The 21,740-nt window shown below is 45.5% G+C and overlaps 1 protein-coding gene across 2 annotated transcripts in view; it reads right to left on the bottom strand.

The window, feature by feature from the left end:
- Window positions 1-9,512: 9,512 nt before the first annotated feature.
- The window catches only part of PIP4K2A (phosphatidylinositol-5-phosphate 4-kinase type 2 alpha), a 176,665-nt gene continuing 164,437 nt past the window's right edge, over window positions 9,513-21,740 (bottom strand). For both annotated transcript variants that reach the window (XM_032623881.1, XM_032623882.1), the window contains exons 8-10: window positions 16,368-16,611; window positions 14,218-14,321; window positions 9,513-11,695 (exon numbers count right to left, since the gene is read on the bottom strand). In XM_032623881.1, the coding sequence (XP_032479772.1) occupies window positions 11,615-11,695; window positions 14,218-14,321; window positions 16,368-16,611 (429 nt within the window). In that variant the 3' untranslated portion in view covers window positions 9,513-11,614. The remainder of the gene's footprint in view (window positions 11,696-14,217; window positions 14,322-16,367; window positions 16,612-21,740) is intronic.

Genomic DNA, 21,740 nt, shown 5'->3' with positions numbered 1-21,740 from the left:
GACAGAAGAGTTACTCCCAGAAAGAAACAGTCCAAATAGAAAATACAGGATGCAAGTCAGGACTTGGTAATTCATAGCACTGGCTACAGGGAAGCAGCTGGCAAGCGTGTAGGAAAGGAAGTGGCCTCTTGGAGAAGTTGCCAAGTCTCCTCCTCTCTTCTAGGGGAGACTCAGCTCTACAGGGAAAGAAGGTACCTATTGGAGATGTGGCAGTGAGGGAAGGAAACGAGGAGAAAATTACAGATCCTGCAGAAACAAAAAGCATGCCAATGCCTCCTCCCACCCTACTGAGGAAATGTGAGCAAAGAGGAGAGACCAGACCACATCCATACAAAACTATTGTAAAATTAGAAAGCACAGTATTCCGACAGTGAAAATTCTCTCCAGAAAAACAGCTGTGAAGCTGAAGAAAACGATAATGTGATACTTCAAACTGGATTAAATATGTTCGAACAGCATTTGGAGATTTGATGAAACATCGTGAACCAGAAATACAAAAATGAAGAACAAAAATGAGAAGAAAAAGATAAGATATGAAACAGGGGAATACTGAACTCAGGAAAACAATAGGAAAATACAAAATCTTCTCAGAAACGAAGGTTCAATTACAAGGTATCCAAAGGAGAATAGGTTCTAATGAAATTTTAATAAAGGATATTGAAGAAAAACATAGGGAAAAAAATCAAGAGACAAAAAACTAGGTAAATTAAGATGTGAAATGGATCATAGAAAAAGTGGTTGAAATGGAGGGCGAAGTAGGTCCAATATTGTTATAAGTGGAGACCCTGCAGAAGATCAAAGCAATGGAACCAAACTAATGTTTAAAATTATAATCCAAGAAAACTTCCTGGAAACGAACAAACCAACCCTGAACCTATCTATTAAAAGGACCTACCGGCATCCATGTTCATAGCAGCATTATTCACAATAGCCAAACGGTGGAAGCAACCCAAGTCTGTCAGTAGATGAACGGATAAATAAAATGTGGTGTATACATGCTGTGGAATACTGTACTTAAAAGGGAAGGAAATTCTGACATAGGCTACAACATGGCTGAACTTGAGGACGTTATGCTAAGTGAGAGAGGCCAGTCACAGAAAGACAAATACTTTATGGTTCCACTAATATGAAGAATCCAGAGGAGTCAAGTTCATAGAAACAGAAAGTGAAACGGTGGTTGCCAGGGGGAGCGGTGGGATATGAGAGCTGTTGCTTCATAGGTATAGAGTTTCAGTTTTGTGAGATGAAAAGAGTTCTGAAGATAGTTTGTACAACAGTGTGAATGTACCTAACGGTGCTGGACTCTACACTTAAAAAATGATTAAAATGGAAAATTTTATGTTATGTGTATTTTACCACATTAAAAAAAGCTGGGGGGGGGGCAACTGGGCACACTCAAAATGAACCTGAGACGATCAACTTTGAGATATCCTGGGGTATTTGTTATCTATTTTGGTATAACAAATTACCTCCAAATTTAGCAGCTTAAAATAGCAAACAACTATTACCTCACAGATTCCATGAGTCAGGAATCTACCCGCAGCTTAGCTGGGTGCCTCTGCCTAAAGGTCTCTCATGAAGCTGCAACTAAGTTGTCAGCACTGAGTCTCACGTGAGGCTCAGTGGGATGAGACTCACCTAATAAGAGATGATCGGGGAAACTTGGCTAAAAGGACGGATGGTGAGCCTGTCCCATATTGAATTGCAGATCCATGGCTAAAATAAAGGTGAGATTATGGGTATAATAATAACATAGAAACACGTATGTTCTGAGAAAGTAGAAAGAATGCAGCTCAAAATGGGAAGAGAAGGGGGGGAGAGAGGAAAGTAGAGAAAGCTTGTATGTTGCTGTACACATAATGGGAGTCAAAGGATGCCTATTAAAGGATAGTGAGAGTGCGCATATGCGGGTACAGACGCAACGTCACGCCAGGTCAAGGGTCAGCCTAGCAAGATGGCGGCGGCGGGAACCCGGCGTCTGCTGGCCCGGGTCTCTGTGGCGGCTCTGAGCCTGCCCCAGGGCACCCGGTGTTTGGGGGTCATGCACACTCGCCAGGATTGTGACGTTAAAGACTATAGGAAAATTCGAACTGTGGTCATCAGAAAGAGGTGGGTGAAAACGTTGCCATTGATTTGATAGCAGAGCCAATCTGAGTGAAGTTGAGAGTGATAGTGTGTGACGGTGGTGGGGGGCTCTTGGTCACATGAAAGTGTGTGTAAACTTGAACAAAGCAACAAAAACTGGGACGTACAGTTACTGTGGGTTACAGTTCAGACGATATCACCGACAGTGAATAGCGCACGCTGGGTCTTTGAATCCTTTGGACGTATATCAAACACTACTCCCTGCTAATATAGAATATACCTTCCTTTTAAGTACATATGAACAGTCTTGAAAAATTATCATATATTAGGGCAGAAGGAAATCATTGACAGGCCTTCATTAAAGTCAGATGTTACTAACAGTTTCTGAACACAATGTAAGAAAGCTAGAAATTAAAAATGAAACTAAAAACAATAAAAAGGCACTTACACCTGGAAACTAAAAAAAAATTTCTATTCGACAACTCTTGGGTTAAAAGGGAATTAGAAACAAAAATTACAGAATTTCTGAAAAGTTATGATAATGAAAAGTCTACAAAGCAAGAGCATATTACTTCTATTATAAGAAGCAATGTTCAGAAAAAAATTCATAGCCCTAAACACGTATATCAAGTACAAATTTTAAATGAAAATAAATGAATTAGATTCCCAGTTCAAAAATCTAGGAAAAAAAGGAACTATAAAATGAACTAAAAGAAAGCAGAAAAAGATAATAAAGATAAATGCAGAGATTACTGAGGGTGAAAACAAAAATAGTAGATCAAATCCATTAATCAGAATTCTGGTCCTTTGGGAAGAAAGTACAAAATGGACCACTAGCTAATTTAATCAAGAAGGAGATGTGATGACAGAAGCAGAGTCAGAGAGAGAGGTGGGGAGAGAGTGGGAGGGAAAGAGAGAGAGATTGAAATGAAGATGCTACACTACTGGCTTTGAAGATGAAAGAAGGGGCCACAAGCCCACAATGCAGGCAGCCTCTAGATGCTGGAAAAGGCAGGGAATACATTCTTCTAGAAGCCATGCAGCCCTTCTCTGGAATTCCTGAGTCCTATGGTAACCTATGCGTAACCATTTGAGAACCTGCCAGGCTGTTTTCCAAAGTGGCCGCACCATTTCACATTCCACCAGCAGTGTTTGAGTGTCCCAGTTCCTCCACATCTTCACCAATGCTTGCCGTTGTCTGTCTTTTAAATTTTATCCATCCTAGTGGGAGTGAAGTGATCTGTGGCTTTGATTTGCATTTCCCTAATAACTAATGATGTTGAGCATCTTTCAAAGTGCTTATTGACCATTTGTGTATCTCCTTTGGAGAAACGTCTATTCAAATTCTTCCCTCGTTTAAAAATGTGCTTCTCTTATTGTTGAGTCGTAAGAGTTCTTGATGAATTCTAGATACAAGTCTTGTTCCTTTGTTTTGAACATCTTTGCCTGATTTTCATTTTCCTTGACTTTCTGTGTTGGTATCTGTGCATTGGACAAAACAGGTGCATCTTCCAGTCTTCATGGACTGGTCTCGTACAGGAGAAAACCCCCATCAATCAGCCCAGTTAGAGATTCCGGGGGTCTTTGTCAAGTCTTCCCTCCTCAGGGAGAAGCAGACAGCTATTGTTTTTGTCAGCTATTCTGTGCTGTGAGGGGGCTGGGGGGAGCTCTGGCGTCTCAGTCCAAACTGTTGTCTCTGTTCTCTTCCAGGCAGCTAGACTGTGCACGCCTGTTAGAGATTCAAGACTGGAAAGACCAATGCTAGTGCTTTGGACAGTCCTGGAGAAGTTTGGGTGGTAGCCGTACAGATCAGCTCTTCCCCTCCCTAGAGGGTGCCGACAGCTGGGGTTTCTCATCCACTCACTGTCTGCTAGGCAGGGGGAAGGTCTGTGGCATCTGCCAGCCCAAGCCCCTCTAAGGAGGGCCCTTGGAGGAGCTGAGGGGGTGCTGGATGTGTAAAGCAATCCCTTCTTTCCGCTGGGTTAAGCAGAGAGCGAGGGGGTCTCTTCCTGACGGTAGGGTGCTGTGCCAGGTACAGGGACAACAGCAAAAGGGAAACCTGAATCTTCTGCTGACTTCAGTGGGTCTAGTTTTGTGTTCTCCCAGGCGCAGGAGCCTTTCACTTGCTTTCTGGATTTCTCAAAAAGAGACTTTGTGAATTGCCGCTGAGTTGGTGTGTTAGTAGGGGAAGGAGGGTCTAGGGCCTCCTACGCCACCATCTTGCTGACTTCACTCTCATTTCAGCTCAAAGGACCTCGTTTAGTATTTACATGAGGTGAGGTAAAACACAGAGAGCTCACTGTTCTTTCCAAGATTCACTTGTTTTCTTGAGTAAAGTCTCTTTTGGCTCATGTCCAGAGTTCTGGGAAAGTTGAGTATGACAGTGTCTGCTAGTTCTGATTGCTTTCATGGAGGAGTGGATTTTTCAGAGGTTTTCATCCCATCATTCCAGAAGTGCCTCTTCCCCTTGTTTTTGAAAAAGCTCTGGAAGATCTGTATGTCAGGGTTCCATCAGAAAAACCCATCTAGTAGGAGTTATATATTAAGACATTTATTGCAAGGCATTGGTTTATGCGACTGTGGGGACTGTTTACGTAGGTCCAAAATCCATAGAGCAGACTCCCAGGAAGGGTGGGCTGGAACTCTTACGCATGAGCTGGAGCTCCTGTCCACAGGTAGAATTTCTTCTTCTGGGAAACTTAAGTTCTGCCCTTGAGGCCTTTCAGCTTAATTGACTCAGGCCCACCCAGGTTGTCTCTAATAATCTCCTGTAGTTAAAGTATACGGATGATAGACTTCCATCCTATCTACAAAATACCTTCACAGCGACACCTGGATTCGTGTTTGATTCTTTTCATCTGCTCTCTAGGGAAGCCATGGGGGTAAGTCTCAGAAGGCACCAGGTTTAAAGAGCTGTAAACAAGGCAAGCCAGCTATGACTGCCCAAATCAGATGAAGTACAATACAAAGGTGTAGGAAGCAGTTTGACTCCACATGCACTAAATGGAAGGAAATTGGATAGGACATCTAATAGTTTGGGAAACATGAAAGCAGAGGTGATGGGATGTAGTGCCAAGAACACTGGACACAGTGCAGAGAACGCCAAGACCCCCTGGCTCTGTGACTCACCACCTCAGAGCTAACCAACCTGTCTGAGCCTCAGTGTTCTCCATGGTGAAAGGAGAATAGTAATAAAAATCGAACCATGGGTATGAGGTTTAAATGAGAGAAAGTGAAGGAAAGTGCTTTATAAACTGTAAAGCATAATGTAAACACCTGAGGTAATATAAAGACTGCAAAATTAAGTTTTATCACATTGATGAGGTAAACCCCATTTTACATAACATAATTTAGAATAGCCAAGAAGACTGGAAGAAGCCAAGAACATCTATACATCAATGGCATATGTATCCTCCACCCACATGGGAACAGTGGATGTGAGCCCAGTCAGCAAATCCCAGATGCCCCTGAGTCTGGTCTCTAGAGCTGTGCTCAGTACACACAATTCATTTGTGTATTTTTAGCATTTTTGCTGCTTCTTATTTTTGATCAGAAGAGGCGATGCTCAGTTTATGGCATTTTGTTTAATTAAAAACTAAGTAAGCCCACGTAGGAAAATATTAAAGGAAAAAATGAACGACTTCACAGTTAAACGCTCAGTGTTTGATTCTGGGGCCCTTGTGTTTGACAACGTGAGGACATTCTGCTTTCATGCCCAGCAGTGCGTCTGCATTCACTGCAGTAGCATGTTTTATTCACTCTGATTATTCATTTATCTTTAGAGACTTACAAAGACCTGCTAATTTTTAGGAAATCAACTCCACAGTCTGGTGAAAAAAAAAAAAGAGGGCAGATGGGAGAAGGATGATTTCAATTCTCAGAATTTAAATGGAAAACTCCCTTATTTTGCCTGGTCAAACCCTGGTTTGGGGATATATAAGTACAACCAAAGCCAGAAGAAGGTCCTTTCTGGAATTTTGGGGAAACTATCTGAGGTCATTTAAGGCACTGACCGCCCCCCCCCCCACGACCACCAAGAAGCTTAAGAGGAAAAAATACTAGGTAAACACAGTGCAACCAAATTCTTATATTTTAGTACTATGAGGTTTGGTAAAATGAAGTAAAAATAGCAATAGCATGTATTAGTTGCCAGAGACCTTAACTAATAGTACCTGAGGCCAAAAAAATTTTTAAAGTGTGTATGAAGATATTAAAGTTGTTTCTTAAGAAAATGTCACATATGTTGAAGAACTTAGGTCTCCTTTTTTACAGGACTTTAACCAACTGACCGAATGACTTGAAGTTATGACCCTTTTATAAATGGGTGTCTCAGACAGTCAGCTCCACTGGTAACTGTGATGTTAATTTAAATAACCACAGCAATTTACTAAAACACAAACTCAAAGGACAGTATAACTTCAGTAAAAACCAAGGGCAATCATGAAATCGCAACAACTTTAGTAAAAGAATGAAAGAAATCTCAGTGTCTCCAGATGGGAGGTGAAAGATCTATGTGGATAATTGTAGCTGAAGTCCGTGGTTTTGTAGAAACTACACTGTGATACTAAAATGAGGCTCTCTTTCAGGGGTCAGCGAACTTTCTCTGAAAAGGGCTACATAGTAAAATGTTTTAGGCTTCGTGGGCCATCAGTCTTAGGCACAACTCTACAAACTGCCACTATGGTTTGAAAGCAGCCATAGAAAATATGTGAATGCATGGGCATGGCTGTGTTTCAGTAAAACTTTATTTACAAAAATCATGTGGTGGCCTGGATTTGGCCTTCAGGTTGTGGTTGGCTGACCCCTGCTCTAATCAATAAGAAACTACTTTGTTCATATATTACAAGTACAGAAAAAGGGGGAGGGGGAGTGGTAGGAAGGAGGGGGAGGGAAGCATATTACAACAAATATTTAAAATTAGTGATCAGTTCATTGGGAGGGAAAACACAAGAGAGTGTTTTCCAGACCAGGTCATGCATCAGAAGCACCTGGGAAACATTTATAGATTTTCAAGGTCCACCTCCAGAGACTGCCATTCGGTAGGTCTAGGGATATTTTTATATTCCCCAGTGAGACCCTTTGATTTAAAAAGTCAAGTGACAGTAATAAAATGCTGTTGGACTAGGAGAAAATGATAGGAAAATGGAATGATATAGATTGACTCTCATGAAATGAAATGTGTGGACCATTTGCTATAAAATTCCAGAGGGTGCATGCCAGGCAGGACTCTCCGGAGGCAGCTGAAGGGACAGGTGAAAGAAGAGCTTTGACAGAGGAGGGGTGGCCGTGAGCTCTGGAGCCCCAGGGGGTACCGGGTCCGTTGCTCACACATTCAACTTTCAATCCCGAGTTGCCGCAGAGCCCAGTCCCAGCCCTGGCTTTGCCGTCAACTCTCATGTGACCTCGGACAAGTCCCTTAGCTTCTCTGGGCCAAGGTTTCCTCATCTGGGACCCCTCTCCCAGCAGCACGTGTAGGATTCCATAAAACACAGACATATCACGGTGGATTCGGAGAAATCCTAACCTTTGTCCTTCTCTTACGAAGTTAAACTAAACAAGTATTTAAGAGTGAGAAAGTTATAGACTACGGCATGTTAATGGCCCTTTGGCAGGATTTTCACAGAATCACAAAAACAGGACTAAACTTCTGAAGGACATTTGGTTTAGATGACGGGGTTTCCGTTTATGAAGGACGTTCAATAATCACTCGGGAACTTGTCGATTCTACTTTTCCAGACACTTCGCCGGTCTTCTGGGCCACTTTACGGTGCGCCGACGGTTGCAGAGCCAGGCCAGTCGCGTGGGAAGAGGGGCTGCAGCAGGGCCGGGACCGAGCAGGCGAGTCAGGTAGCTCCCATGCACGGGAATCCAAACGGCGGGCAGGTTTCTGCCCTTCAGAGGTAACTTTCATTTTTAACAAAGCAGTCACGTGACTGGAGCCGAGTAAAGTGCTGTTTAAGATAGGGAGAGAGGAAGAGATGGGGTGTGATTTTAAGAGCTGGAAGAAGGCTGTACACGTGCAGGACACACACTATGACCACTGTTTTTGTGTTAATTACAGAATTCCTGGAGAGGCCGTGTGCAGTGGTGCTGGGGCCTCCAGAGTCCATGGATGCTAAGAACTCCAGGGCTTAAACCTCTCGGCCTTGCCTTCTTTCCACTCCCCCACTTCATTTTACACATTTATATATTATATGCATTACCACTTCATTATTATTATATACAGTTCCTAATCTCTTGTAGTTAACCCTTAACCAGTGTTTCCATAAGTGCTCGCATGAAGGATTAATGCTTTAGACCAACGCTGGTCGTTCTATGAATTAGCAATAACCAATTTTCTGGGACTAATGTGAATTCAACCCACGAAATTAAACAACCAAAATGAAAACGAATGTCTCTGTTCCACAAAGAAAATGGAATTGAAGCTCCCTGCTGACCACAGTCAGCTCTGCTGTAGTGTAACGTATGTTCCTAAAAATCCCTGCTCTGTGCACAATTGCACAGTAAAAACCACAGAGCTCATGGGAATGATGGGATCGGGGCACAACACCCGAAAGTGTCATTAGTGATACACTGAAAAAAAGGAGCCTATTAATACAAACAGTAGCACAATTTTAAACATACTAAATGGTCAGGAAATATATAAATACCACAATAAATGTGGCACATTATCTTGAAAAAGACCTGGAGGATGCCTGTGGTCGTGGGTAGTGGGCGTCAGAAGGGCTGCAGCTCTTGGGTTGTTGGAAGTGAGGCAGGGAGAGTGATGTGAGGTCAGAGGCACAGTCACAGCTCCAGGTCCTGGCCACTGTGCCCCCCAGCGTGTGGAGCTGAGGTAGATGTTTGAGGGTGTGTCTGGCATGTTCCTACTGGCACAGTTCAGCTGGGTGCCATCTTCCGTGTTCATCTAATGTTCTGTGAGGACCAACATGCATGCAGCAAATGTGAAAGGTGCGTGACGCTCAAATGATTCCCTCGCATCTCAATGGCATTACAACAGTTACACATTTTCAAAACAAGTGCTACAGCTGAACTGTGTTTGCTCACCTGGCACCAGTGACAATGGAACGCTCTAAAAAGCCTTCTAGCCACCAATGGTGTCCCAGTAAAGTTCCAAAAAAACGCTGACACACAGAACTATGGTTGGTAAATTTAAAAAATAAGACTGTGTAACTTTAAAGGGTATTCAGTGAAGAGATTTCTTTTCTCTGTCCGTCTTTCAGTAAGTTGATTTTGTCATGGAAGTCTCTATCATTTATACTAATAAAATAGTTCACAGGTTGAAGGCAAAGCTCTAGTTCGTGAAAAGACTCAATTTTACTTTTACTTCTTCAGGGATCAGCTAAAGACACTCTTAGTACCGAGTATTTAAACTTTGTTTGCAATAGAGAGACACACAATTGAGAGAGAGGCACAAAGGCTCCACCTTGTGAGTCATCAAAGTGCTTTATTTTGTAAAGCCTGGCTCATGACTGGAGTGTACTGTTAGCACTAGGAGATACAAGGCAAACTTCCTCACTCTGTCCGAAGAGTTGATCAACAGAACGGATGACAGAGACTGTTACAGACAAAAATAAAGCATTTGGTAAACTTCTAGAAGCATACACGGATTGGCCACAAAGGAAACGGTTACTCAAATAATGTATGGGTACCTTCTCTTTACTTCAGGGTCTCGCTTTTGTGATCCTGGATCAAAGAAACTACAGCATAACTTCAGAGCACTGAAAGGGACTCAACGCCAGAATGAATGGTGGGGGGAAAATACTAAATCACCATCTCAATTAATTTAAACACATAAAATACAGATTTGTACAACAAGGTCACAGTGCTGTTGACATCGTCTGTTGAGGGTAACAAATCTCTGTGAAGTCAGTTGCTGCTGGCTTCCCAGGATTCCGGCTGCTGTCACCTGGTGTTTTCTGAAGTAAACCCACATACGTTGGGCACAGTTGCAGACTTGATAAGCCCTGAAGGAAAGTCACTGGCAGAGGCAGTATGGTGCGGGGTATTTGTTGAGCTGTAAGTAATTACTAGGGGGTGGGTTTTTTTTTTTTTTCTTTTCTGAACCTGCCTACAAAAATCATCTCACGTTTTAAACAAAGAATTTCAAAGGCACAGCTTTAGCACAGTGTATAAGTTGATAACCTATTCTAAGCAAGTCTAATATTTTAGCTTGACACCTTTCAGAAAATGCCAGGAAGTTGGTAAATACATGATCGATGTTGGAAATTTATAACTTGATTAGACACAGTCAGCACAGTTTAGGGCAATGAACTTGCGTAACCAGATCTGGGTTAAACATTTTCTTAAAAAAAAAAAAAAACATTAGGTTGATAAATGTGCATCGGAGGAAAACAACCCTTTTCCTTTTCCTGTAAAAGACCGCCTACCATTAAAATGTGACTGCAGGATACGCTTCAAAATATGACAGACATTTCACCTACACTGTAAAATGACTTTACATGTAAACTTCAAAAATCACATGCTGTACATTAAATTTTTAGATTCAAAAATATCCCTGTTTTCCTAATAATGTAAACAGTAATATTGAGGGTTTCAGTTAAAGGCAAATTCATAACAAAATACCACTGTTTAACTGGAAAATTGAGAGTTCTAAATGCTTTGCTCACCTTCCCACCATGGGAGATGTAGATGCCATTGCCCAAAACTGCACTTTTCAGGTAAGCTTTATTTTTATTTTGTAGCATTAATTACTATATTGCAACGTAAGAGTGTGTCAGTGAAGAAGCTCCAGGCAAGAAAAGAGAAGTAAGCAGTGTTCCTGGGCGTATTTACTGAGGTGAAAATGTACAGAGAGAGACACTAGGGGCATCAGCTTCCTGCTGGAGGAGGGACATTTGTCCCCAGACACCGTGAGTCCCGACACCTGAACCAGGATGCGCGGGAGATGCCAGCCTCCTCCGTCCAGCGCCCGGGGTGCAACTATTAAGGAGTGTCAGCGTGCGTGGTAGAAGTGTAACATCTGCAGTACGTTTTTTTCCTTTTAATCACCATCATTATTATTATCATCATCATCATTAGCTACATTATTATTACGATTACCGTCTCACATCTTTCAACTCCAAAAGATAAACTGATCCACAGTTTACCGTGTGGTGCCAACCTGGTTGGTCTGACATGCATTGCCTTCTCCCCTCCCCCCTGCATGTGCTCACTCACTCATTCATTCATTCATTCATCCACAGCTGGAATCAGAGGGTTACTACTCGAAACACACTCTGACCGAAGTCGGTTTCCACCAACCAATCCATCAATTTTTAAGATGCTCACGTGTGCGTGCGCACGCACGCCCCCCGCCCCCCCCACATACACACCCAAGTCAGAAATAGCTAGAGTGATGCTGGGAAATATCAGGTAGCTGTTAAAGCAAGTAGTCCCCAAATCAGTCATCTTGGCCTGAAGATGTAAACGAGGAGGTGTGCTTCACTGAGTTTGGTTTTCATTTTTCCTGTGCCGAAGCCACCTCTGTCCTTCCCACGCTCACGTCCGTCTTCGGCCATGCAGGACGTTACGTCAAGATGTGGCCAATAAAGTCCAAAAAGCGCTTGGAATACTGTTCTGGGTTCACGGTGGAGATCTCCGCACCAGCCTGGGCAGCGTGAGAGGAGAGGAACAGTGACAGAATTACTATCAGTAGCTGCAGGAGCTTCCACTGCAGCCGAATATGAAGCCAGTCATTTTCAAACCTGTGCAGCCTCTACTCGTAACTCAGAATAGCTTGGATATTGGTCTGAATAGCCAAGGCTCTTAGGAATCTGTGTGTGAAAACGAGGCAGAGTCGTAGGACCAAAAGATGCCACTGTCACACACACTGTGACTGCTGCCACTAAAAAAAAAAAAAATCCAACCAACCACGTTTGAGATGCTCCCGTCAAATGTGGAATCTGCGTGGCCTACATCAGAGGCCACGGGGAGGATGCTTCTGTTTCTCAAGAGAGCAGATGGGGGATTCCTTGAGAATGACACAAGCAGCAACGTTTGGCCAAAGGGAAACTCCAATGGCAAGGACACAAGGACCATGTTCATTTTTCAGGACCGAGGTAAGCGGCTGGGTGCTCAGAAATGAGGGGCGACACCCACAACAGCAGGGGCGGTGTCAGCTGCCGGGGCTCTTTCCTGGCCCTGTAAGCAGGTGAGACACAGCGCTGTGACTGCGTCTCCCCCGGAGGGGCACGGGCACAGGGGTGCCATCGTCCCCGTTCACAGAGACCTGCTTGGAGCTGGGAAGCCAGCCCCTCGCAGAGGCTCAGTGGGGGGTTTCCTATGACAAGGGCACAGTAGGGCCAGCAGACCCCCCCCCCCACCCCCGCACAGTTACCAGCCGGCCTCCTGAGCTGCAAAGGCAGGACCAGAGTTTTACTAAGTCACCAGAGGCTGTTTTTACACAGCAGCTCACAGGAGATCCTGTAATTTCCCTGCCTGGCCTGGGCCCCTGGGATCTCCACGGAGGAGCCCCAGTTTTGAAGGCAGAGAATGGTTACCAGCAGCAGCTCGACACAAACTGCACCCAACTTTAGGCCGTATGCCGTATCGTGGAGCTGAGCTGGTGACTTACAGGGGAGATGCAAATGGAGCCATGTTTGCTATGGCACGTTTCCAGTTTCATGTGGTCTAGAATATCACAGCTGGTTTGAGGAGGGGTGGGAACAAACACGGAGCACCCCCCAGTGTTCAGTCTGTTTGCCACACTGTTCGCCACAAAAATGTCATCAATAAGGCATTAGGACCCCTTCATCAGCTGGTGGAACTGAAGCGCCAAAGCGCTTCCTCCAGGTCACACACTGGAAAGGTGAAACAGGATTCCGGCCCAGCTCTGTCCTTGCAATACACCCAGCTGGTTCAACCAGGGATGAGCATCAGAATTACTGGAGCCTCTTAGAGGCCCCTCCCCCAGCCTCCTGGGCTGGACTCAGAATCAGGGAAAGGGGGGGTGCATCTGTCAGGCATACAGTTTGCAAATGGTGCTCAGAAGGCCGCGGTGCCAACCCCCGTGTGAGAACTGCTGTGTACCCTTCTCTCTGACCGATAGAGGATTCTTAACGCGTTCGGTGGGCTGGGTAGGTCGTGGTCCGTGCACTGCACACAGCGGGCACACCAGAAATAGTTGACGGTGTGACTGAAATATTTCTGTGGCAAGTGGGGTATGGTGTTAGGCTGGTTCCGTTGCTGACACGACAGCCTGTTTGACTTTAAAATAGAGAAAAAGAGCCTTTAGTGGAGGTTGACGTTCTGCTGGGTTTTGGTCGGCTCCACACTGTGGGGAAGCATCTCTCCTGCCAGTGTGAACGAGCCAGGGCACAAGTTCATCCCTGTGGGATGGGGTCTGTGGCCTTTTTGGCGCGCCTGAAAGCCAAAATGGATCCCTGCGATGCAAGCACAGTGGAGACTCACGACTTGTGAAGTCCAGCCGGCCAGGCGGGCCTCACTGGGAGATCGGGGGGCGGGGCTGGGTCCTGAGGAGCAGTCCTCCCTCTACCACTGCCTAGGACGCGATCCTGGCTGGCAAGTAAGCTCTTGCCCTCAGTTTCTTCACCTGTAAGCAGGAGTGCACTGGTTTTCCCTCACAGGCTCGTCCCGGGGACTCAACAAGTTACCATAGGCCGGGACAGTGAGAATTCTGAGCGAGGACAGCAAAGGTGAGGGGTTCGTATTACTCAGCTTTGATCCTGCACTCAACAAATTGCTGTAGTAGAAAAAATTACAACTGCTGTGTGGAAAGGAATGTAATATTGTGTATCCTGGAAGCATCTGAAGCAGAGAATAGCACTTCAGTTCTGAACATTTCATATTAAAACACTTAGTTGTCATCATTCAGCCCTTTTGTCTTTTGAAACATTTTTCGAACAAAAAAGAATTTGTATAATATTCTCACGATGCATGTGTCTGTTAATAACCCCGGTGGGTAAAAGAAGAGCCGCGCCGGGTTTAAGTGACTTGGGAGCGGCGGTCCGAGCGCGTGCTGGCTCTGACTCTGCATCAGAGCGTGACCCCTGCAGGGAACCAGAGCCAATGAAGGCCTGTGGGCAGCTCAGCGGAAAGGAGCAGACGTGAGCTGGTCCCTGCACGACAGGAAGCAGGGAGCAGAGAGGAAAACCAAACGGAGATACTTACGCCGTGTTTAACAGTTTTTGCAGCGTGGGCAGCTTTCTTTTTTGCATCATAATGAGTCAGAATGTCAATAATGGCCATAAAGTACACCTCTTTCCTAGGCGAATCTGTAAAGGGATGAGAGCGATGATTGTGGGACAGGTGATGACAGCACCTGGAAGAGTGCGAGCTGCTGACGGAGGAAGAGGTGAGGGATTCAGTGGGACGGGGGTCGAAGGGGTCTGAAAACACAGGCAATAGAGGCTTTTCAAAAGTCTTGCATATCCCTATGAAACAGCTTAACTTTCTGTCCCCAATTCTCTCTCAATTTGAAAAGTAAAAAAGAGAATATAACCTCAGGATATTACCAGTAGAGGTGCAAGGGTGAGACTGTTTTTGTTAATCTTCATTTTCTTTAGTGATTGTGTATTGCTTTGGTATAAAGAAAAATGCTATTTAAAAAATACTCTAAAACAAGTAGAAGTAATTATGCTCCCTAATACTTTCTACCATTACATACTGTTCCTAATGAGCTGTTCACTAATTCTCATTGGATCTAGTATCAGAACTGGATAAAGGCATATATCACCTACAGTACCCGTCTTCTACATATTTCCACAAATGTGATGCTGTTGCAATTATGAATAATATGAAAAAGTACATTTGACTATATCTGATTTTCTGTGTTGAAGAAACAATTTTGCTGAGCAAAATAAAAAACATAACAGGCTTCCCTGGTGGCGCAGTGGTTGAGAGTCCGCCTGCCGATGCAGGGGACACGGGTTCGTGTCCCGGTCTGGAAAGATCCCACATGCCGCAGAGCGACTGCGCCCATGGGCCATGGCCACTGGGCCTGCGCGTCCGGAGCCTGTGCTCTGCAACGGGGGAGGCCACAACAGTGAGAGGCCCGCGTACCGCAATAAATAAATAAATAAATAAATAAACAACTCAAACTCACCTGGCTGCTATGCCATGAGACATTTTTTTTTTTTGAGACATTTTTTTAAACAATGATGGACCACAATTTTTATTACTCAAAAAATCAGAGGCCTGCTTTTATCTCTAAATTCTTTTTTCCATGTATAAGTAGCTAAGGTAGCATGTAATATTCCTACAAATATCTAACCACCCAGATTTTAAGGATTAAGATGGATCTCGGGCTTCCCTGGTGGCGCAGTGGTTGAGAGTCTGCCTGCCGATGCAGGGGACACAGGTTCGTGCCCCGGTCCGGGAAGATCCCATATGCTGCAGAGCGGCTGGGCCCGTGAGCCATGGCCGCTGAGCCTGTGCGTCCGGAGCCTGTGCTCCGCAGCGGGAGAGGCCACGACAGTGAGAGGCCCGCGTACCGCAAAAAAAAAAAAAAAAAAAGATGGATCTCACTTTAGAGAAGAGGGCCACAGACACCTTAATGGGGGAAAGAGCAGAGGATAGACACAGCAGCAAACTGGAGATTCTCATCCCACACCCTGGGCCAGCTTCAGCACTCCTGAGAAGGAAAGGGCTGGTAGCAATGAGATGCCTGCCCTACACGATGTCCACAGCGGGTTTGGAGTGGACCACGTATGTACCTAGCTCAGGATAGACTTGTGACACTTGAGATCCACATAAAAGAGAGAGAGCTAAGAAAAAGAATATTTTAAACCATTCCTTATATATGGTATGGACATTTACACAAGCATGTGCATATGTGTGTTGTGTATGTACAACACACACTTGTGTGATTTCTCTGTTCCCTCAACATCACACAATTCAAGGACCTCATCACATTACAGTTCAAAACCAGAGGTTACAGTTACCTTTAACATACTTTGTCCCGAAATCAATTGATCGGGACTCTTGAGAAGGAGTCTTACGGGGCAGCATGCGGCTTTTTGTTTTTTTTGCGGTACTCGGGCCTCTCACTGTCGTGGCCTCTCCCGCTGCGGAGCACAGGCTCCAGACGCGCAGGCTCAGCGGCCATGGCTCACGGGCCCAGCCGCTCCGCGGCACGTGGGATCTTCCCGGACCGGGGCACGAACCCGCGTCCCCTGCATCGGCAGGCGGACTCTCAACCACTGCGCCACCAGGGAAGCCCCAGGGCAGCATGCTTTTAACCGGGGTGATGATTACCAGTAGATAATGCAAAAAGAAAAATCCAACCAATGGTAAAAAGAGTTGATAGTAACTCAACTTACTTTCATGGCATTTAATTCCATAAACATCAATGTTTGGATCAAACTCGCCAGGAGCCAAGGGCGGTGAGCTGTTGAGCGTATTTCCAGGACTGTCGGGAGGGGTTCCAATAGGGTGGGTGCCGTCGCTCTCCCCCTCCTCCTCTCCGTCGTTCTCTTCACACTCCACTTCTTCCTGTTCGGCTCTCTCCACATCGTGGATTCCCACCAGGAGGCTGTAGTCCATGAGCTTCAGCTGGGCAAGAAACTGGAAGGTGGGAAGAGACATGGTCAGTTATGCCTTAAACAGCAACCCCAGAGTTAAAGACAGCAAGCTCACAAAAGGGCGGCAGAGGCGCGAAGAAGATTTCCGCAGGAGCAGCCAGGAGCCTCTTCAATGGTGCTGTCACGGTCCCTGGAAGTTCCTCCAGCCACAGCTGTAGCCTCACACTTCAGGCTGGCTCAGAGCTAGGATTATCTCCCTGAGATGCAAAGCTGGATGCTGAGAGGAATGCATTTATCACATGGAGGTTGTACTACACCGAAGAGCAGAGAGCGTGACTGGCAAGGAGACGCAGGGAAGAAAACGTTTCTCCGAACAATTAAGACTGGCTAATGGGGAAACCAGGGACCTCCCACGTAGCTTCCAGGGGAGCCCCTGAACGGCTTGTGAAAAGCACTTTGAAACGCAGCACACTCTGGGGAGGAGAGTATTATGCCATCCATCACAAATAAGCACAAGCGTCAGTGTCCCAGTCAGCCAGAAATGCCTGTCCTTCAGGCCTGCTGGGGGGCTTCCTTCTGACGGAAGCGGGAGCCGGAGACGCTCCTCCATCACCCCCTCCCGTGCCTAGCACAGTGCCTGCCCCGACCGACCCCCTTTATCTTGGGGCTCTCTCTGGCCCGTTCCTCTCGCCTCCACTGCGTACCCTGGATGCCCTCCAGAGGTCTGGGCACAGCTGGAGAAGCTGGATTGCCGGGTGGCAACATCTCCCACCCACATGTGTGTAGTGGGTGCAGCGTGGGTGGGGCTTGGTCGGGCCAGGTCCTGCTCCGCTTGCAGGGTGACAAGGCAAAAGCCCCCTTGCCCCATCCCTGCTTCTCCCTCTGGGCCCTTGGAAGGTCCCTGGGAAGTGGCAAAGGTTGCATGCTGCCCGAACTTCCCCTTCTGGTCCTTTGGCAAGGGAAGAATTTGATCTGGTCACGCCCCTGCCTAAGACCTTTCAGTAGAGTATCGTTTCTCACAGGGTGGAAACTAACACTGTCCTCGGGACCTGGGTAGTTTGGCCTCATTGCCTCTCGGGCCATCTTGAACCCTGTGCTGGCCTCTGGCCCCCTCACTGCGCCCCTTCACCTCCCACTTGACCTTCAGGTCTCAACTGCAGGGCACTTGCTCCCGGAAGCCTGTCCCGATCCCTGCCGGGCATGTGTGCACCGCACCCTTTCCCCGAAGGACACCTGGCTTGGCTGCACGCTCATTGGATGACTTGAGTAACTTCTGTCTCTTCCCCAAACAGCGCAGCCCCGCGAGGACCAGGGCTCTGGCCGATTTTGCCCTTGAAACTGCCATTATTAGTCAAATCCATCTCACCTGCCTTCACTAATCAAGGTCTTTTAAGACTTGCATGTCCTCCAAGGGGCACGTAGCCTAAACAATGATATCTGCCCGGCTGCTTTCTAGAAACTTGGAGTCAGCTGTGTCTAGTTTGAGCTGAGTTGGTTGAGACTGGATAGGACCACTGACCCTCCAGCTGGGCATGCGTGAGGGTCTTTTCACACGTGCAGAGGATGGAAAGCTCCACCCTTGGATCGTGCAGAGGCCAGTAGCCTAGTTAAACCCGTGCAGAAAGCTGACTCCCCTACCTTTTCCCAGTCGCCTTTCCTCACGCTCCCCGGGCCTCAGACAGCACTGCTGCTGCTTGTCCCGTAAACACCTCGAGCCCCTTGCCTTGGGGAGGCGAATCTGAGATTTGCTCTTCCCGCTTGGCTGCCTTGTGAACAAACCCCCTCTGCTGCAAACTTCAGCGTCTCTGCGTTCGGCTTGCACGTCGGGCACAAACGAGCCTGGTTCGGTGACACCCTCGCTGCACTCCTGACTCCCAGGTAAGTGATATAGCTACTTGGTATTTATTGAACAAGAGAACAGGATGCCTGCTGCTTCTTCCCCAGTCCTCCTTACCTCTCCCTAATTTCCCCTGACCCTTTCCTCTAAGAAAAATAACCACCCAAACCAAATAAAAACGAAGAACAAAGCAACAACAAAAAGACCTTCCTTTGAGACTGCAAGAGGCAGCACCTACTGGAAGCAAAACGAGACCATTTACGATATATCTTTTTTTTTTTTTTTCTGTGGTACGCGGGCCTCTCCCTGCCGTGGCCTCTCCCGTTGCGGAGCACAGGCTCCGGACGCGCAGGCTCAGTGGCCATGGCCCACGGGCCCAGCCGCTCAGCGGCACGTGGGATACCCCCAGACCGGGGCATGAACCCGCGTCTCCTGCATCGGCAGGTGGACTCTCAACCACTGCGCCACCAGGGAAGCCCCATTTACGATATATCTTTGCTCTGCAGAGCAGACTCTCTCTTTAACACGTAGGTTTGTTTGACCTTCAGATGGTTGACCGTACAAATACACTATCAGGTGTGCTTTATGTATGAGAGTACAAAAGGGACTGCCTGTAATTAACCTGCCAAAGGTCAGGCAGGGAAGGGGTGATGACCAGGGCTGAACTGCCACATGAAGTAGGATGGGTCTCCAGGCACTTGTGCTGCTCTCACAACGTCAGCCAGGCCCAGAGCTCCTTTCCTGGGTCTCTGATCTGTGGTCAGACCACTGCTTAGGCTCCTCTCCCAGTAAGGAAACATTTGTATTCAATAAATAAAAGTGAAGTTAGCTCCCAGCATCACCCACTAAACTATCAGTGAAATGAAAAATGCATCTCTTGACAAGAAGTTGTTCTGACATACCCAAGATCAAGGAAACCAGTTGCAGCCCCAAATGGGGATTATATAAGAAATGGGGATTATATAAATCTTCAAATCTGTGCGGCTGAGAGAGAAATGGAAAAGACCAAGGACAGCACAGTGGTTAAGAGTGTAGCTTTTGCTGATAAAGGTGACCCATTAAAGTATCAGATAATCTTAAATAAAATTTAAAAAAAAGTTTTGGAGTCAGGTGGGCAATTAAATTTTGTTACTAGCTCTGTGCCTTGATGATAAATTCACCTCTCTGAGCCTCAGTTATTCTAACTATGAAATGGGACAACACTACTAAACTCACAGTGGTGTACGGAAAGGATTAGAGAGAATGTAGTGGAGGCCATGAAAAGTGCCTTGCGTGTAACAGTGGGCACGGTTTTATCATTGTCCGTGTGGTTACTGTGGTAAAAACCTTTTTTTCATCAAGTAGGTAACTTAAACATGGGGACAGGCTCGAGTGAGGGGGGCCAAGAGGGGAGATGTGCTAAAGAGCCCATTGACTCCTCAGCTCTTATTGTCATAAAACGCCGTTTAAAATCTCTTCTAAAGTAGAGGGAAACACAAGGCAGCAGCAGACCTGAGATTCTTGCTAGAGAAAGTCCCTGCTGGGCATCACAAAACTACTGTGGGCTGAAGATGACAGACCCCAAAGAGAAGAGGGGTTCAGGGCTCCCTGGAGGGTCTACCTCCAGCTAACATTAGGAACTTAATACACATTTGCTATTTTCTGTCATCCCTTTAAGCTTCTAACTCAAATTAGTGATTTCTAAATACATAAGATTTCAAAGCATGAAGATTTTAAAATCTTTATAATCTCTAGGTCCCATGCTTTCCTATTTAATAATTATCCACCAGACCTTGATCAGCCTCTTTCTCCCTCAGAATATCCCACCTAATCTGCTTCCTTCATAATTAATTCCTCATTATACCAAATCTGAGCTAGTACCTTCCTCAAGGTTTTTATGAGCCCTGTCACACACAAACCCTTCTAGAAAACTGTGGCTAAAAAGCAGTTAATAAACTCTCCTTCTGTGTGCTGTCTTTGGAGAAATGTCTGTTTAGGTGGTCTTCCCATTTTTTGATTGGGTTGTTTGTTTTTTTGTTGATGAGTTGTATGAGCCGTTTGTATACTTTGGAAATTAAGCCCTTGTCAGTTGCTTCGTTTGCAAATATTTTCTCCCATAGGTTATCTTCATTTTGTTTGTGGGTTTCCTTTGCTGTGTAAAAGCTTGTAAGTTTGATTAGGTCCCATTTGTTTATTTTTGTTTTTATTTCTATTGGCTTGGGAGACTGACCTAAGAAAACATTGGTACGATTTATGTCAGAGAATGTTTTGCCTGTGATCTTGTCTAGGAGTTTTATGGTGTCATATCTTTTAAGTCTTTAAGCCATTTTGAGTTTATTTTTGTGTATGGTGTGAGGGTGTGTTTTAACTTCATTGATTTACATGGGGCTGTGCAACGTTCCCAGCACCACTTGCTGAAGAGACTGTCTTTTTCCCATTTTATATTCTTGCCTCCTATGTTGAAGATTAATTGATTGTAGGTGTGTGTTTTCTTTCCTGGGCTCTCTATTCTGTTCCATTAATGTCTGTTTTTGTGCCAGTACCACACTTTTGATTACTGTAGCTTTGTAGTATTATCTGAAGTCTGGGAGGGTTATGCCTCCTGCTTTGTTCTTTTTTCTCAAGATTGCTTTGGCAATTCTGGGTCTTTTATGGTTCGATATAAATTTTAGGATTCTTTGTTCTAGTTCTGTGGGAACTGTCATGGGTAATTTGATAGGGATCACATGAAAAGATGCTCAACATCTCTAATTATTAGAGAAATACAAATCAAAACTACAATGAGGTATCACCTCACACCAGTCAGAATGGCCATCATTCACAAGTCTACAAATAGCAAATGCTGGAGAGGGTGTGGGGAAAAGGGAACCCTCCTACACTGTTGGGGGGAATGTAAATTGGTGCAGCCACTATGGAGAACAGTATGGAGGTTCCTCAAAAAACTAAAAGTAGAGTTGCCATATGATCCAGCAGTCCTACTCCTAGGCATATACCCAGATAAAACTATAATTCAAAAAGATACATGCACCCCCTGTGTTCACAGCACTATTTACAATAGCCAAGACATGGAAACAACCTAAATGTCCATCAACAGATGAACGCATAAAGGTATGGTATATATTTATATACAGTGGAATACTACTCAGCCATCAAAAAGAATTAAATAATGCCATTTGTAGCAACATGGATGGACCTAGAGATTATCACACTAAGTGAAGTCAGAAAAAGACAAATACTGTAAGATATCACTTACATGTGGAATCTAAAATACGATACAAATCAATAGATCTACAAAACAAAAACAGACTCACAGATACAGACAATAGATTTGTGGTTGCCAAGAGGGGTGGTGGGGG

This window comes from Phocoena sinus, chromosome 2 (genome assembly GCF_008692025.1).
Source record: "Phocoena sinus isolate mPhoSin1 chromosome 2, mPhoSin1.pri, whole genome shotgun sequence".
Lineage (NCBI taxonomy): Eukaryota > Metazoa > Chordata > Mammalia > Artiodactyla > Phocoenidae > Phocoena > Phocoena sinus.
This window is presented reverse-complemented; position numbering and strand designations above follow the sequence as displayed.